The following is an 18,805-nucleotide window of genomic DNA, read 5'->3' on the forward strand; positions in this document are numbered from 1 at the left end:
CATGAGCATTCTAAGTAGAGGGGCTACCATACTCCTATTCGATTACGTGGAGGAGTGGACAGGGAGAGGAATTGAATTCCAGAATGTTGGACTTAGAAGAGAAAATGAACAGAAATGAGATGAAGCACAAGGGGGTTTAGGGCCAAAGAGATGAACAGTAGTCAATGCGAGAAAGAAACAGGGGAAAGAGAAGAAGTTTAGTCGCATAGAAAGTGAGCTAAGGATAAGCACGACAAATGTTGAAAAGTGCATAGCGACAGAAATGGGCAATAGAAGATATATGGACTGAGAAATACAGCGAAGGATCAAAACTAACCCCAAGTTAGGCGCAGATGAGGAAACAAGCAAAGAAAATGGAGGAAAAGAGAGGTACGCAGAGGATGAATAGGAGGAATAGTTGAAGCAGGGAAGAATAGAACCACAGTCTTAGAAGGGCTGAGGTGAAGAAAATAGGAAGATATCCAGTTCTGAATGGCAGAAAGACAGTTCCACACAGTAGACTGAAGTGCAGGATTAAAAGAAGAAAAGGAGAAAATGATTTGCATGTCATCTGCATACAGATGAAAGGATAGATTAAGTGAGGAAATGAGAGCTGATGGGGGCAACTATAAAGAGAAAAAGGGAGAGGACCAAATACAGATCCTTGAAGGACACCATAAAGGAGAGGACATGGAGAAGAGGTGTGTCCAGCCTAGGTAACAGAAGAGGGGTTCTGAGAAAGATCAGAGCAAAACCATTCAAGAACAGAAGCAGAGATGCCCAAAGTGGAAAGAGAAGAGATAACATCATCCACAATTAGAAGAAGACTTATGCTCGACAATGATCGTTCGAAAATCAACTACAAGTCTGACATCACCAAACTCATCACCACACATGACGTAGAGACCATATTCTTTACTGCGATATAGATGTCCTCATCCCCAATGGCTACAGAATTCTACAACAAGACCAGCCAAACAATGTCAGTGGAGGCCTAGCCATCATTTACAAGGCATCATGGCCATGAACCCAAATGAACATCATAACCGTTGGCTCTGTCAATGGTCTTTCCTGCCACTTCCCACTCTCCCCAATAGCAAATGTCACTTTTCACCGCATCTACAAATGACCCAAGCTAAACACCTCTTCATCGGACACTTCCCAGACTTGGTCAACATCTTGTCTCTCACACATGCCAACAACATTTCCCCCTGTGACTTCAACATCCCTGGCAACCCAGCAACCAAGTCAATGAAAGAAAATCTCCACTCCTACTCAACACTCTGAAAGTCATGCAGCACACGAGAGACCAAACTCACAGTAAAGATAATATTCTTGACCTCATCATCACTGCCGTGCCCACCCTCCATCACAGCTCACCAATCAAGCTCAAATTGTAAGACAATCTGGCAATTCCCTTTGAGATTAGTCATACCACACAAGTCAAGCAAACCCATTGAAACAAATCAAACAAGCCTACTGATCATTCAAGTACTTCCCAGTGGAGGCTCTCATGGAACACCTCATTAAACACCACTTCACATGGGCTGATTTACCTCTGACTAACCAGGAATGTGACTTGCTCCTCCAAGAACTAAACACCACCCTCACAAAGAATATCAAACATGAAACAAAACACTGCGAAGCCTCAACCTTCCGCACCCTGGGAAACTCAAGGGCTCAACTTCAACAAACGAACAATCAAACAACAAGAGAAGACGTGGTAAAAATTTTGAAGCACATTCGACCTTGCTCTTTTCATGGAACTCTGTGCTACACTGAGTAGATCATTAGAATGATCATCACTGCCAAGGTAAACTATTACAAAACACCATAGCCAAGGCCAGCAATGAAAGCAGAGAGTCCTCTTCAAAGCCACCAAGCACTGCTTCAACCATATGTCGGACCCACCTATACTGCACGCCATTGAGAAAGCCATCACCATTAACTCTTCCTTCATCAATAAGATCAGCATAATCCACAAAAAATAGACACCAATGCTACAACTGACAAGACACTGTGCTGCTATCTCACAAAACTACAACCACCTATACAACTTTCATGTTACTCACTATGGAAGACTTTAGTGCCACATCATATGAAGACAACATCCTCCCTGCCTCCATACTGAAGCCACGTATGATTGAAGCACTCCTTCCTTACCTGACAATCATCAACAGCTCCTTAACTCAAGGCACTTTCCTATTGACTCCAAAGCCCTGACAAATCCTCCTGCTTCTCAAGAAACAAACACTGAACCCTGAAGGCCTCAGCAACCACCCCATCACCAATCTTCCCTTCCTAGGTAAGATACTTGAGAAAGCAGTAGCCACGCAAATCCTCAAGCACATCAAAGCCAACAACCTCCTTAAGTACTACTAATCTGGCTTTAGACCCAGATGCTGCACAGAAACAGCTATCATCAAGGTGATTGACGGTGCTCTTAGAATCTTTGATGATGGCCATCCTTGCCTCCTGGTTCTCCTTGACCTCTGAGCAGCATTTGACACAGTAGACCACCAGGCACCCACCGATAATCTACATCGTTGTATTAGGATCTTTGACTCAGCTGGTTCAAATTGTACCTTGTTAATCGCCACCAGTTTGTACAAATGGATTACTTCAGATGACCAACTCTACCCATCTCCTGTGGAGTCCTGCAAGGATCCAGCCTCTCTCCCTTGATATTCAATATTTACATGGAACTGGGTGGAACCCTCCATGCTTTGGTCCATACTTGAAACACTTGTGTATAGGCGTGTTATAAATGCAATATCATATTATATCATATCATACTCCATCCAACATCCACATGCATCAATACACAGATGACACACAGCTCTACCTTATGATATCATCCATCGAAGATGTCCATAGGCTCAAGGCCCATCTCTCATTGATCCAGATGTGGATTTCCAGTGCTTACCTGAAGCTCAACACATCCAAGACTGTATTCCTGCTGTTGATAAACAACAGCATAACCCCTGGACATCCAGACCTGAGTGTCTGCTATGCACCACAAGGGTTTCACACTCCAGCTGGCCACCTGCACCAAGTCCCTAAGGTTTGACATCAGCAGGTACCTCTCCTTGAAACAGCATATAGCAAGGAAGATGCAAACTGCTTGGTACCAACTTTCGATCTTGTGAAAAATGAAGCCCTTCATCTCACAATACAACTTAAGATCTGCTGTCGTCCGAGCCTTGGACCTCTCCCACCTGGATGGTGACAATGCCTTTTGGAGGCCTTCTAGCAACTACCCTTGCTCCCTTGAGATTTGCCCTGCATGCTGCAGCACAACTTATCAAAGGACTCTGCATATTCAACCACATATTCAACCACATCACCTGGCCTTCATTGAACTGCACTGGCTCGCGCTGCAATCCCTTATCATTTTCAAATCATGTTGCATTATATACACTCCTGTCACCCTAAAGTTCCCAATCTACCTTGCTGAGAAACTCAGCATCTCCGGAGGCATGCGATCAACAAATAGTAAATACATGTGCAGACCTGAACTCCGCCGGTGCAGGAAGGAAAAAGCCAAAAGACATGCCTTCTCTGTCTATGCCCAAGACTTTGGAATCTCCCCCTCATCAACATTTGACTATCCCCCCCGTTTCTACAGCTCAAGAATCTCCTTTTTTTAAAGGAATGTCTCCTCCCTAACACCTAGGTCCATACACCGTCCACTCCTCACCTTACCTGAGACTGGGTGATCTGATCCCCACAGTTTCTTCTCTTCGAAACTTGGAGATCTATTTGCTGACCGTTGCCCTCGATCCCCTGTTGTTAGATGCCCACTACCTTGTTTTTATGATCCCTGCTGTTATTCTTCCCCCATGATTGTAAAGTGTTCAGTTGCTTCTCGAACAGAGGTCTGTGCTTGATAAATACAATACTAATAATAATAATAATAATAATAATAATAATAACAATAATAATAATAATAATAATAATAATAATAATAATAATAATAATAATAATAATAATATAAAATGATGTTTTCTTTAAGAGCCAGCATTTTGTTTCCATAAAACATCAATGTTTATTGTAGAAAATTGATGTGAGGTTAATAGGTTCTATTCCTTGATATCTAGGTTGGATTAATTTCAGAATGCAATTAAATATGTGGCCTCTCATTGTCCTAAGACCAAAAATAAATACATTCACATTCCTGATTCTCACTTTCAAAATTTCAGGGCAATTGCCATATGTCAAGGTTTCTCACTTTTGCCCGATTCATGGACTATTTTGCACGGTTCAAAGTGACTTTGCACTGGTGAAAAGTTTGCACTGCCGACACTAACCTTGATTTATGGAACCATGCAAAGTGAATTTTTGTGGTGCAGAGTCAGTGCAAAGTCATTTTGTCTGTCATTTTTGCACTGCAAAAATACACTTTGCACAGTTCCATGAATCAGGGTTTGTGTCGGCAGTGCAAAGTCACTTTTCAGCAGTGCAAAGTCACTTTGCACCATGCAAAAAATTCCATGAATCAGGGCTTTTGTCTTTTCAAATCAAACTGGGTGAAATAAGTGACGACTGAAGGAACTGGGCTCTAATATAAATCAAAATAAGCCGAGTATGAATTCCATTCTAGACAAATGTATATGCCAAACCACCAAGAAACATCTAATTCTGTGTTGTTATCTGAATTGGTCTTATTTACCAGCATTCCATTTTTTTTTTACAACGCCACTATCTATACCCTTGCTTTATATTAAGTAGAAACCTTTACCCTTGTAAAAAAACAGAGGGTAATGTGTTCGATATATATTTTGTGATTGATATGGAAATGTCACTTTGTTTATGTAAATCACATTATTATGGGCTCAAGACAGTTGGGGTCATCACTTGTTGGGCGGTAGCCCTTAGATGCGACGGTAACAAATCTACCATGGCATTTAACGCTTCGCCCACGAGTTGGCCGGAAAGTTGGAGTATTAGCTACAGCTTTTTGCTTAAAGTAAAAATCTCCATGATCTGCCCGTTTTCAGCGCTATTAAGAAAGCGCTAATTGCGCCAGTGCTAATAGTGCCAAATACCCCTGTTGTGTCAAATGAACCCAATGGGGGATTAGGAATTACAGCTTTACCGCTACTCGTGATATGGCGCAAATTGCACCAGATCATGTAACAGTAATGCTATTTGCAGTGGCGGTACACCGGCACAATTACCGCTGGGATACTGTGAACCTCGTGATAGAGTCCACTGTGTTGTCACACCCAACAACTTCACAAAACCAATTGTAAATATTTCCACATTTAGAATTATGTTCCTTTGCATCTAAAGGTAAACACGACTGTAATGTGTTCGATATATATTTTGTGATTGATATGGAAATTGGTCCAATTCAAGTCATTTGTGCCCCAAATATCGAGATGAATATACACATTAATTATTGCCCTTCTAGTGAATCCTTTCAAATAATTCTCTTCGCACACTATACCCACTGGCAACCCGATATTTATTCCCATTGTTTTATCCTCAGTTCAAGGGAGGGAATGCCCAAATTAACTAGATAAATATTTAAGTAAATAAATATATTAATGTAAAGCCTAACTCTGAAAAAGTTCTGACCACAGTAAATCCGCCAGGATACTGGCAAACTGAAATACTGATACCGGCACTTGGTCCGATGGTATTACCGCCGGATTACAAGCGCCGGTGTTGGATGTAAATCCACATTCTATGGAGTCTGGACTCGATGGGGGATTGTGCATGGCTGATAATACCAGCGATTTTTGCCGGTAATGTGGCTGTCCAGCACTTACCTGGAAATAATTCAGGCACCTCACCGGCAAACTTATAATGAAGCCCACGGTGCCGATTGGGAACCTGTGTAAACTTTGTTCAAGGTGGCCCCTTAACTATGCTAGAAGTATAAGTAAAATTCTGTCCTATGCATATTGTAACAAAAACAAAGATCTTTGCTATATTTCTCATTAACACAATGGGCCTCATTCCGAGTATGGCGGTAAGGGATAGCGGCCACCGGTAACGAGACCGGTGGCGGTATTCCCTTACCGCCATACTCCGAGTTCCCTCTGCGCCCTCGCCTTTAACGCCTGCTTTGAGCAGGTGTTAAAGTCGAGGGTGCAAAGGGGCCTCCAAGCCAATAACGGTGACCGTAATGAACGGTCACCGTTATTTGTATCTTCCCCATTCCCATTGAGCCCTATGGGGGCTCATTTGGGAATGGGGAAGAGCCTTGGTGAATGGGGAATTACCGCCCCGCCAACCTTGGAATGGAGCGGTGATTCCGCCATCCACCAAGGCGCTGCCGGTCCGGTACGGCGTCAACCAAGGCGTTAATAGCGCCATTGGTTAGCGCCGTACTCGGAATGAGGCCCAATGCCTTTCAAATTATCTTAAAACACTTGATTCTATTGAATTGCATTACACAAAACACTTGTTTTTTTGACTCTGTCTCAGCTAATGTACTAATTTATGCCATACACTTGATGAGCACCAATATGTAGCAATGTTTTCTGTTATATCATTCATTCACTTATAAAACTATATCCACTTTTTGTAATCTAACAGACTATGTAGACAATAGTTCCTTGTATGGTAAATGATTGCACACGTGTCATGTAGGATTCGGTAAGATTATTATTCAAATCTCCAGGTCATTATGACTTTTGCACTGTGTGCCTGCCCTCCTGGGTTTATAAACCACGGAGATTAAGTCCCTAAAGTCATTGCATATGCTATTGCCAGCACCACACATGCACCTTCGGAGCTATGCATAAAAAGAGAGCCTCTGTCTTCCACCATGCTGAATGTGGAGGCCGAATTGGAAACAGCAAGTCCTTTTTTTGTTTCATCTAAACACATTAGCTCAATAGGTGAGTTGCATGAATTATTTGAGTTATGTGAGTAGGGTGTTGGAAAGCCGGATAACACTAGTAGAATACACTTTTGATTTGACATTTTTCTTTGATAATTTGATATAGATAAAGGGCAACATTCTGAGGGGCTGTGTGAGTTTGCCAGTTATATGTGTGCAGGGAGATGCTGCATTGGGAAGCAAAATCAACATGCATAGCTTCAAGATCAGATAAAAAAGTGCCCATCATAACAAAACGTGTACAAAGATATAAAATATTATCTAAAGAAAGTAAGTGACGTTTTGGCATCACGTTCAGCTAATAACATAGACCGTGTTGTTTTATGAATTACAAGTTGGGCGTTATTCTAGTGGTAAATCTTTTGGAATACTGCCGAATGGAATTACTATTATCCTACTTGATGCAGCAGGTTAACCGCCAGATTACAAGTGGTGGTAGTGGTGTTAGTCCCCATTAGTTTGGAGTGCTTAGGATTCCATTGGAGATTTCGTCAGAAGTACCACTGGTGGTAATTTCACCAATTTTGCAGTTTTTTCAGCAGAAAGTGGGAGGATATACATTCAGCATGATGCTGGTGGTAAATCCCCCACTACAGGGCCAAATTCGTAGGATGCCGGTGCGGGAAAAGTGGCAGTAATTCCGTTATGACACTTTTTCGCTGCACTGCCATATTTGTAACTAGCCACTGGGGGTCATTATAAGTTTGGTAGTATCCCCCCAACAGACATACTTAGCATTACTGGCACTCGCTCTGTCTGTCAGAATTTCCAACAGATTCTGAGTGCCAGTAAGGTAAGTAATTCACCATTGCATGGAGTCCCATAGGACTCTATGGAGTGAATTGCCAGAATTACCAGCACCAGAGAAACAGTGCCAGTAATTCTGGCATTCTTTGCCAGTGGGGGCAAGATTTACCTCCAGCTCTTGGCAGGAGGTAAATCAGTGCCCCCGCCTGCAAACTTGTGTTTTGCCAGAGCAGTAAATGTGCTTGTCCCGGAATTACCGGCAGTTTTCTGGGCACTTTTAACACACCAGCAAAAGTGTAATGACGTTGTTATGTGATGTGTTCTTATATAATGGGAAAGTGGGCTGGCAGGCCAGAAACCGAACCAGAGAAACAAAAGACTAGGACATAGAATGGGCAGGTGTTAAACAGTGTGATTCAGTTAAATCATTTCGGAGCCTGAAAGCAGAATAATACAATATAATCAGATTACTTACTGAACTAAGGATCATATATATCTTGCAGTAGACCCTTAGCATGGTTGGGCAAGTATGCTTTTAATTTTAGAGGCCAAAACAGCTAATGAGAATAAAAAACAGTCATCTTTGAACTGTATCTCATTGGATGTTGCTATGGAACACTGACCTATATTAGTGCCTTGATGAGCTACACCTAGAAGCTACTGCACCCCTGTGTAGACTCAGAATTCCTTACAGAGTCTCAGCTGCATTTCTGCAGGAGAGTTGCTCTGCCTTGAACTTTGCAGACAGGAAAGCACCTCACATGAAGAGTCCCCATTTTTTTTAAATTGTACAGTTTTAGAGTGCAACTTTTTATCCTTTAGCCATATAGAAATAGGACTAATCAAGAAAGAAAAGTATTTTCGGAATCTCGGATTTCATATGGACTTATAGAACGTCTTACTCTTGGTTCCTACACTCGCTAGCTGATCACTATGAGAACCTCAATGAGCAGGTTCAGCGAGAAGAGCAACCACATAATGGATCGTGCGGAACCATGCAGTGAAGAAGCACAATCCACTGTGTGGCACACTGGTTCATCGAGTGCGTATCTCCTTTTACCCAAACAGTGATCTCTGAGTGCATACTAGCAGAGATCTCTATCCATGATGAACTCAAACCACTTACATGAGACCAAGACATCTTCCTCCCTTCATTTCGCTCATGCCAGCAAATGAGGGTCCGCCCAATTCAGATGAAGTATTAAAATGAAGGATGCAAAAAAGCCTGACTTTCAATGTATGTTTTAGAAAACATGGTTAAGCACTGCTCTCTAGCAAGTATCCATGCATAGATTTCAACCTTACTTCATTTATGTTCCCCCTTTTTAAACAGTCCCATGTACAGAATGAGCTATGTTGCAAACGAACATTCTGAATTTTCTTTACTAGGGGTATAGGTCAAAGTATTGAATCAAAAGGATCGAAATACGATAGGGTAGAATCAAAAAGGACCGAAAACAAAAGGGTCAATTTATTTATTTATTTATTTTTTTGGGTGGTCCCCGCCCAAACCCCCTTTTTTGTGGTAAAACCCACTTTTTTCCTATACGGAAACCCAAAAAAAAGATACATTTAAATAAACAATTGACTCTTTTGTTTTAGGTCCTATTTACTCGACCCTATGGCATTCGATCCTTTTGGATTCAAACCTTTGACCGGACACCCTTTACTAGCGGTCATTCATTCCTATGAACACTTGCTGAAAATAAGGGCTACAAATTAGTCTAATAACAAAAATGTTCCCATATTATTTAAACGTGTTAGTCTCTTCCTCATTGCAAAAGGACATTAAGTGGAGCAAGTTAATCTGTTAAACATGAGGACCCCTTGTCAGTTAAACATGTTACATTGGTTATCAGAGTGAATCAGGAGCAAGGTCATCAGCTCCAAGCAAAATAAACCCTATGGTCTCCCTCTAACAGCAGCAATGTGTACCTTCATATGCTTTACACAGATATCCAAAGAGACATTCTTCATAATGCCTTCTAAGCTGAAAGTGTCCCCCATTGGTTTCTACTGAGGAATTGATACCTTCTTGAAGAAACAACTAAATAAACTAAAATGACAACTTCCAATCTTGTGAACTGATTTATTAACTGCTGGGCAGGTAAACATAGCACTCAAGTAGGCGAGGTAATATTGTAACTGAAAAGCCCAACACCAACCCAGCTGACCTAGTCAACTTCAGCCCAAACATGAACCTGGTTTAAGTCCAAAACGCTACCAAATGTGTCATTCACAAAACTTTAGGACTACAGCGATGTGAATTTTCTGCAGTGATAACCATACGTATCAGTAAGTGCATTAAGAGCATTCAACACAGGGAATGTAGTGGCAACGATTTGATACAACCCTTCTTTAGAAGTAGAGGGTTAGCCACCCCGCTGTGTTCATCCATCAGAATCTCCAGATGTATTTGCCACTTTGGCCACATCGTCCTTATTTTACACATAGAGCAATGCATGGGGACCACAAGAGAAGTTCTTTTCTGCCTGTTCTCATTACTGAAGGGCCAAAGGATACAGCTGTCAATGGTTAACCAGTCATTAAAACACCATCAGCAACCATATGATGCCCACATTGCTACAAACTCTCCCACTGAGTATACAATGTCTAAATGAGACCCTTAGATTCACTCTTGGAATCTTTCAACATTTCTTTCCAACTCTCTGCTTATGACTCCTACATCCTGATCAACCTAAACAATGGGTTGTATAAGCTTCTCATCATGACTGGATGGTTCTATGTGATATTTCTGCTTTTTGTTGGTCACCTACCAAAAAGACAGATTTTTTTGGGCTGATTTTTGGCGGTCTGCAAGAAGTAAAAATATCCCATCCCTCGCTGGCGGGTGTGTTTGAAATCGGACCTCCCAATTCCCCCCTTCCTCAGCTTTTGCCATCTGTCTCCACACCCAAGCATACCCCTACCCCATAAATACACAAACATGCAATACACACACATATAAACACGCACTCACACACACATGAACACTTATTTGTTCTCCCACAATGGCTCTTCCTGGTGCTAACGTGCCTGTAAGGCCCTGCTCGCACTCGTGTGCAGGAGGGGCATGACAGTTTTATTTAGAAAGACCCCTCTGTGCGGTCACAGAGCAGTCTTTCTAAATCAGTCTTTTTTTTATTCGATGAATAGAAAAATACTTTTTCACTTTTTACTGACTGGATACCTTGAAGAAATCCTAAGATGGATAACCAATAGCTTCCTCTGTCTAAACAGATTAATTAAGAGGTACAATCACACTGTGCTAATATCCAAAAAGTGTTGTTTTAATGCTTGATTGTATAATTTGAGTTGATTTTGAGACAAGCCGACATGTGTTTTGAGCGTTGCTCTTCTTCAATGCTGGGTAGTTATACAAAATACAACATTGGTATGATTCCAATTAATAACACAGTAAATAATTGATATTTTGAAATCTGTTTAAACAGCACACAGATTGTGACCTTTGGTCCACACTAATTCAAAAGCTTCCCAAACACGTCCCCCTTCTATGGGAAACCCTCAAAAATAGGCAAAACCATCAGGAAACTTGAGTGTAAAATAGTTAATTACCGTTTGTAAAATAATGGAAGAATCCTCCTGTTCTTAGACTACCCTCCCAAGAGTAAACTAATCCAATCACTTGTCCAGTATTGACTGGATTAGTGCAGTTTACATGGGGAAGGTCCCAAACACCCCCCTCCCGCACCGTTAGCCAGAATTCTCAGATGGCTACCATTGATACGAAGAGTTACATCTAAAACAGGGTGAGTTAGCAACCAAGAATTTGAAATGGTACTCTTCGACTATAAGCTTGGGGTCAGCCAATAAAGGCCTATTTTCATATCCAAATACAAATACATTTGAAGAGGCAGGATCAGTTTGGGAGTGACGGGCAATCAGCTTCTTCAAACAATCTGCCACCACATACATGGCTTCAGGGAAACCACCATCTCTTCTGGAGACTTGTTAAATATCTTATGTCCCAGAGGCCTACAACACCCCTCTTAACATCCTCACGTCAAACCTGACCTGGATGTACAGGTTAAAACCACAATTGTTTGGGAAGAAACAAACCATGCCTTGTATCATCTTAGCCAGTAGGCCCAATAACCCCTCCAAGATCTCCTTGGACATAAACCATGTTCACTAAATAACATATACTGTGATCTTCCTATTTGAACACCTACACTTTTACTCTCATTCACAGACTAATCTCTTGTGGAAGGCAACCTCTACGAATGTGTTGTATCCAATCTCAACAAACCAGGGTCGCAATATTTGGAACACACACTGTTGGCTATTTCTAGATCCTGACCATCTGTGCCAATGAGAAGGCAAATGAGGGGCACGTTGCTTCTTTCAGAAACCTAAAAGCATTTGTTTGGCAGGGGCGCTAAGGACTATGCCCTCCAAGATGGTATGAAATGTATTGTTACCTGACCCTTTCCCCATCCATGTCTCCGAACACCCTCATCTTTTTTCCTCCTTAGCTCTTCACAGTGGATTTTGCTTCAAGCCTATGGTATACAAAACACCAAATAAATCAAATAAACACATAAATATTGCAATTGTCTGAGCTGTTCAATAATAATCATTCATATATGGAATTTAATCAATCGCTTTGGGTTGGGTATCGATTTTGGTTACTTTTAATCTAACGCATACACCCGTAGGCAGAAGAAGTCTTCCCTGAGCATAATTTAAGCCCTCAAGGGTTGCATTCTGAGGAACACCCGAGTCACGGTAAGCATTGTTACATTATATTAATGAGCACGTGCACATGCTTTAAGTATTTATAGTCCTATCTCAATGCACCAGGGTCATAATATTTGGAACACACACTGTTGGCTATCTCTAGATCCTGACCATCTCTGCCAATGAGAATACAACTGAGGGGCACCTTTCTTCTTCCACAAACCTAAAAGCATTTGTGTGGCATGGGTGCTTAGGACTATAGCCTCCAGGATGGTATAAAATGTGTTGTTACCTCGCCTTTTTCCCATTCATGTCTCTGCCCCCGCATCCTTGTTCTTCATTAGCGCTTCACAGTGAATTTTCCTTCAAGACTATGGTATACAAAGCACCAAATAAATCAAATAAACACATTCATATTTCAATTGTATGAGCTGTTCAATAATTGTTTTATGTTTTTATTTACAAGTTTATAATCACCGAAGTGATTTTTACAAGTGTCTAGCAGTAGTGTTTCGAAAAAAAGAAGAATCAAAGAGTAGAAGTTTTGGAAGAAAAATACTTTTTACAGAGATGTACAATAATAATTATTCATAGATGGAATTCAATCAATTTCTTTAGTTTGGTTATCAATTCTGGTTTATCCTATTAATTGTTGTGTATAGCCACTTAATAATAATATGGGGAATAGAGTGCTGGCTATAAGAGCCCCTGTGACTGATGCGGTGGGTGTTAGATTTAAGTAGTTTAAATGGAATTTGCCAATGGGTGTTGAAAATGTCCCTTATGAGGATACAATGAGGGTGAAATCCGTAAGAGAAAACCTAAATGTGATGTGTCAGTCTGTACATGGTTAAAAAGGAACTATGAGAGTATTTGGGAGGCCACAGACAAGGAAGTGGAGCGGGGTGTACTGTGCAATCTTTTCTTTACAGTGTGGGAGTTGCGAGGGAAGAGGAACCCAATTATGTTATCTAGGGTAAAATGCCCTGACAGCAATCTTGAAACAATTTATCGAATGCCATCATGAATTATTATGACTCAACACTTTAAAATGTTTAATTAAACATATTGTGACTAATGGAAACATGTTATAATATTTCAAAACTAAACGTATCATTGTTCACAGATGTATATCACCAGATTGAAGGCATGGTCAATACCCTATAAAAGGCACAGTTTTATAGGAGTTATTAGGAGAGCCTCACTCAGAGCTGACAGGGGAAGTGAAAAGGAGGAGCTGAAGAAGGAGTTGGCGAAAGTGCTGGAGAAGGATCTAGAGCTAAAAGCATAAAGCAGTTGTGGTGACGCAGGAGGCTGGGATAACCAGGAAGCATAGAATGTCAGGGTAAGGAATGCAGGAGATACCCAAGAGTATGGGAAGACATCTAGCAGGAGGTCTTGGAGAAAGTAGGCCCAGCGGCGGTCTTGGAGACAGTATACCCAGGAGGTTGGTGAAGGAATGGTTCAAGAGGTTGCGGTGAAGACATATCAGAATGTGGGAGGCTATGGGACCCCAACATTTAGGGAATGGGTTGCCCAGATGAAATGGTAGAAAAAGACCCATAGGTTTGGGTAGAGGAAGGCCAAGAGAATTGGAAAGGGGGGAGCAAAGATGGATGGTGAGCGAACATCAAAGAAGACAGGCTGGAGAGTGACTAATAGCTGACTAATCGGTCTTGGAGAAGAGAATGCAAGGAGGGCAGAGGGAGAGTGTGACATTATGTGATCTATGAGTCCATACTACCTTACTTTTTTTAATATTCTTAATACAAAATGACACTGGTAATTCTGTCTCAGAAATTGAGGTCTGCTAATCAGACCTTACTTTCATAGTGCTCAAAAAGCAAAGGCTTAAAGGTGTAGTGCAAACATATATCTCTGCTGGGATTGTCTTCTACTCACACCCCCAAAAGCTGACTTGCAGTTTAATAACATGGCAGTTACAGAGTTACATGTGAAGTCACAGGTAAGACCTGCTGGATGCGACAGGCTGCCTTTAACCATGGGTAACCCTGCTTCAAATTCTATATAATTGTGTATCCCCAAGGACTGGTGGAATATTAATCAAGAAATGTAAACCACATCTGGTCTGGTATGCTGTTTGATGGGAATACACAATTATACTATATATAAAACCGTACTGGGAGTATAAATCAGGATGCCCTTTTCTTGGGAACAAGACAATGCCAAGCAACACAGGTTCAATACCTGGTACCGGGCTTAGAAACAGGAGTCTGGCATGAAGCACGGTATAAATAAACAATTTAATGTAATACTGGCCAAGCTCCTTTCGCATCATTTTATTGTAAACCTGGTTTCCAGTGACTCATTCAAATGTCATAGTTTTATGGGTGTAAGGATGGAACTGGGGTACATCCCCGAAAGAAACCATTTGGGTACAGCCCTAGAAACTCCGCTTTGTTTTCACAAGTGGGTTAGTTCGAATTCCTGGAACCTTCCAGCATAATTGTGAGGTCACACTAGGATGGTACTTACTAGAGACTCTTTCATATAGGCAGACAGTGGAGAGGGAGGAGTTAGCATAATCAAGAAGTGTATTTTCAGAGAGGAGACAGATTCTACCATGTTGGGGTTTCTTAGGACACTCACATTTTCTGTGCCCCTTCCCCACTTCCTGCAGGCAAACAACTCTGGGACTGGCATCATAAAAAAAAAGACTCTTGCCACAAGAAGCCAGTGTTGGATCCTAAACTAAAGCTTGACGTGGACCGATCTGTTCTTGCAAATTGAGTACAAAAGTGGGAGAGACCCATCATTAATTTAGGTCATCTTTGAAATACCCTTGAATCATCATTGGAAATCAGAAAAATGTTTCTCCTGGAACATTATTAGGCTAAAGTCTACCCACGTTCCTCTGACATAGAGGTGAACATAAAGACCACGAGGAGAGTGGGAGATCCTACCCTCACCCATGCCAAAGGATCATTTGATGTTAACTATATTATGGACAATTCCTGACTGCTGCCTGGACACTGGTAACTCACTGGAGGTGACAGACCCTGCAAGTACTCTCTGGAAACCTTGCAAGCTGGAAAGGGCAGACAAGCAACTCACTTTACCCTTGGAGACGCTGAACAAAGCCCCCACTAACCCCATAACCAAGGAGTGCTCTGTGACTTCTGTTATTGCTTGGAAGTTATTTTCAATTCTTTTGAGTCATTTTCAGCCGGTGAGCACTGATTCCACTTACTTCAACACTGACTCGAAATGATTGGTGCACTGACTGGACCCATCACTATGCCAATTCTACCCACTAGTAATACCTAGCTGACCCATGTCAATGCTAAATTGACCCACTTGGAGCACTGATTTCATTCATTATAAGGCCACCTCATCCGACTGGGAGCATTTACTTGACCCATCTCAAGGCTGATTCAAACCCTTTGGGATCCCCTTGGGACTAGCGACTCAACACATCTTGATACCAACTTGACCAACTGGAAATCCCAACTCAACCTGCGTAGCTGCTGCCTTGAACCACTTCATATAGCCAAGAAACCTGACACTGTTGAGCAACTCAAGATGATGAAAAAGCGGCTGATAGTGGTTCTGTTCCCTTGACTGAGTTTTAAGAGCCCTTGAGACATTTTATTCCCCACTCCTAACATTTTGAAGAGATATACTTTGAACTGGACATAGCTGCAGAGAATATTTCCTGTCAACCCCTGTCTTCAGACACAGCGTGTCCTTTTCCACCATTAAGAGGGCATATTCTGTGTTTTCTCTTACAGGGAGGTTTAGTTTTAGTTTAATTAAAGAATCCAATTTTTCTAGAATCGTGGTTTGAACATTCTGTTATTTTGGTGCCACAGAACTGTTGTTTATTATGCATATTTCCTAGTTCACATCCTTCCTGAACAGCACAGCCTGCCCTTGTCCCACATTACTACAGTTGGTGAATGAGGTATACCTTTTGATTTGCACCTGTTTCACCTCTATGCATGGGAACAAAAATGGAAGGCTCAGCAAGGACAGATTAGAAACGAGCAAGGCCCTGGAAGGATGAACAGCTTGATGTGGAGTTTTCACATAGTAAGGTGAGGTTGAGCAGGGAGTAAAAAGAGATTGAGAAAAGGAACTCTGCATTTAATGAGGCATTACTGATCAATGTGGCTTATTGGGAACCCAACAGAGGGGAAGAGAAGGTGATAGGGAGAACACAAAGAGTAGGGTGTCTGGAGTCAGTGGTGACTGGTGATTGGCATGAGTCAATGAGGTTTGAATCTGGTTATGGCAATAGGTTGGAGAGCAGTTAGGAGACATAGGGGGAGAAGGAGGACGTGATAGGAGTAGAAAAGGAGGTGAGTGGAGATACAATCATGTAATGGAGTGTCAGTGACAAGTGAAAGATGGGCACTAGAGAGCCAGAGACCCAAGGTCTAAGGAAGGAAATTATAAAAGCCCAGAAGAATCCACAGACAGTATAATTTCTCTTCCTGGCTTCCGTTGCCCCCTGGCATCGGTCAGATCACTTCAAAACCCCCCACTGAGCAACCAACAGGCTCTGACACAGTCCTGAGACCCTGGAAGAGGAGGCCACCCACCCGTCCTATAGTAGAAGAAAACAATCACCATAGACATTATAAACACTAGAGACTGTGACTTTGTTGAGACCAAAGCGAGAGAAACCAAACCCAAAGTCACCAAAAGTGGAGTCATGACAGGCATTTTTATTTTTGTATTCTTTTTTTGGTTTCAATTAAACTGTACATTCCGTATACCATTTTTGACATTGCATTACGCTGAGAAAAGAAACAAGACCAGTATTGACAAGAATGGAGAGAACTTTTCTTTGGACACTATTTTACTGCCCCAAGAGATACATCCAGTGTTGATCACATCTTTGCAAAGAACCATCCTGAAAAATGTAGTTTTCTACAATCCTTACAAGTCTGTGAAGCTCACCCTTGTGTCTTGCTTTTAAGTATCAGTCAATGTCAAATGACACATATGAATGTCAATGATGGTGGTATTAACATCAATTAACATTGCCAAATGTATTTCTGAATCAAACCTTTCTCGCACATTTTTACATTGTGACTTTTAAGCTGAAGACACTTAGTTAAGAGCACACTGAACTATGCCACCATGTTTATAAACACCAAATCAGGTGTTACTCTATCACATTATCCGAAAATCACTATGGCCTTAAATTCATAGGCAATGAGGGTTATGTCACCTACAAGCAGCCAAAGGACCAAACTCAATGTGAAAAGTGAACCCTTTCTAACATCTGATTCTATGTTTGCTTTCTCAATGAAAAATTCTAATTGCCCATACATTTCTGATATACTGAATGAAATTCATGATGTCATGTATTTTGTGTGCCCCCCAAGCTCATTTGCACTCTGCAGAAATGAAAGAAGACAATCAGACCTCTGTGACAGAATTCTTCCTCCTTGGCCTAACGGATGATGCAAGACTGAAGATCCCACTCTTCTTGCTCTTTCTTTTGATGTTCATTGTCACTCTGGTGGGCAACCTTGGAATGATGACACTGATCAAGATCTCGCCTCGTCTTCAAACGCCAATGTACTTCCTCCTAAGTAATTTGTCCTTTGTTGACCTGTGTCACTCTTCCAATATCATGAACACACTTCTTACCAACTTCCTCTTCGAAAGAAAGTCAATTTCGCTTGCAGAGTGTGAACTACAGCTCTTTTTATTTTTTTGCATGGGAAGTGTGGATATTTTTCTCCTTGTGGCCATGGCTTATGACCGGTACATTGCTATCTGCAAGCCACTGCTTTATACAGTCATTATGACTAAACAATCTTGCATTTCCCTTGTATTTGGAACATACTTAATTGCATTCTTAAATGCTATGACACACATCATGTTTATCTTCAGGTTGTCTTTCTGTGGTCCAAACAAAATCACACATTTCTACTGTGACATTCTTCCACTTTTAAGGCTCTCATGTTCTGATACCTCCATTAATGAGGCAATTCTGTTTTTCGTATCTGGTAGCCTCTTGCTAGCATCCCTTGTTATGATTCTCATCTCATATACCTACATTATTTCAACCATCCTGATGATCAATTCTACCCATGGGAGACAGAAGGCCTTCTCAACCTGCTCCTCACACTTCTCCTGTGTCCTTTTGTTCTTTGGGACACTCATATTCACCTACCTACGGCCTAGCTCCAACACATCCTTGCCCCAAGAGAGAGTGGCTTCAGTGTTTTACACTGTTGTAATTCCAATGTTAAATCCCATTATCTACAGCTTTAGGAACAAGGAGGTCAAACTAGCACTGAATAAAACCATAGGAAGGGCATTTTGCAAATAACAGATACATAGCACTCTAGTGGCAAACCTGTTTTCCTTCAGCTACACATTCCTAATGCTGACCTCTGCAAAGGATAAGGCGAATTAGGGATTCCGTGCATATTCAATTATCCAAGTCCATCTAAACTTGTTATTATTTAAAACCAACATTTCAGGGCATTTTCAAGTACAGTCTTAAATAGAGCGCCTTACCAACATCCTCGTCAACTT

At 41.5% G+C, this 18,805-nt stretch overlaps 1 protein-coding gene across 1 annotated transcript; it reads left to right on the forward strand.

Annotated features, from left to right (window-relative positions):
• The first annotated feature begins 17,660 nt into the window (after positions 1-17,660).
• On the forward strand, positions 17,661-18,596 carry LOC138514553 (olfactory receptor 5J3-like). The gene has a single exon (XM_069630016.1). It carries the CDS (start codon positions 17,661-17,663, stop codon positions 18,594-18,596), a length of 936 nt encoding a protein of 311 aa, XP_069486117.1.
• The last annotated feature ends 209 nt before the right edge of the window (positions 18,597-18,805 follow it).

The sequence above is a fragment of the Ambystoma mexicanum genome, chromosome 12 (genome assembly GCF_040938575.1).
Source record: "Ambystoma mexicanum isolate Mex_15411 chromosome 12, UKY_AmexF1_1, whole genome shotgun sequence".
Classification (NCBI taxonomy): Eukaryota; Metazoa; Chordata; class Amphibia; order Caudata; family Ambystomatidae; genus Ambystoma; species Ambystoma mexicanum.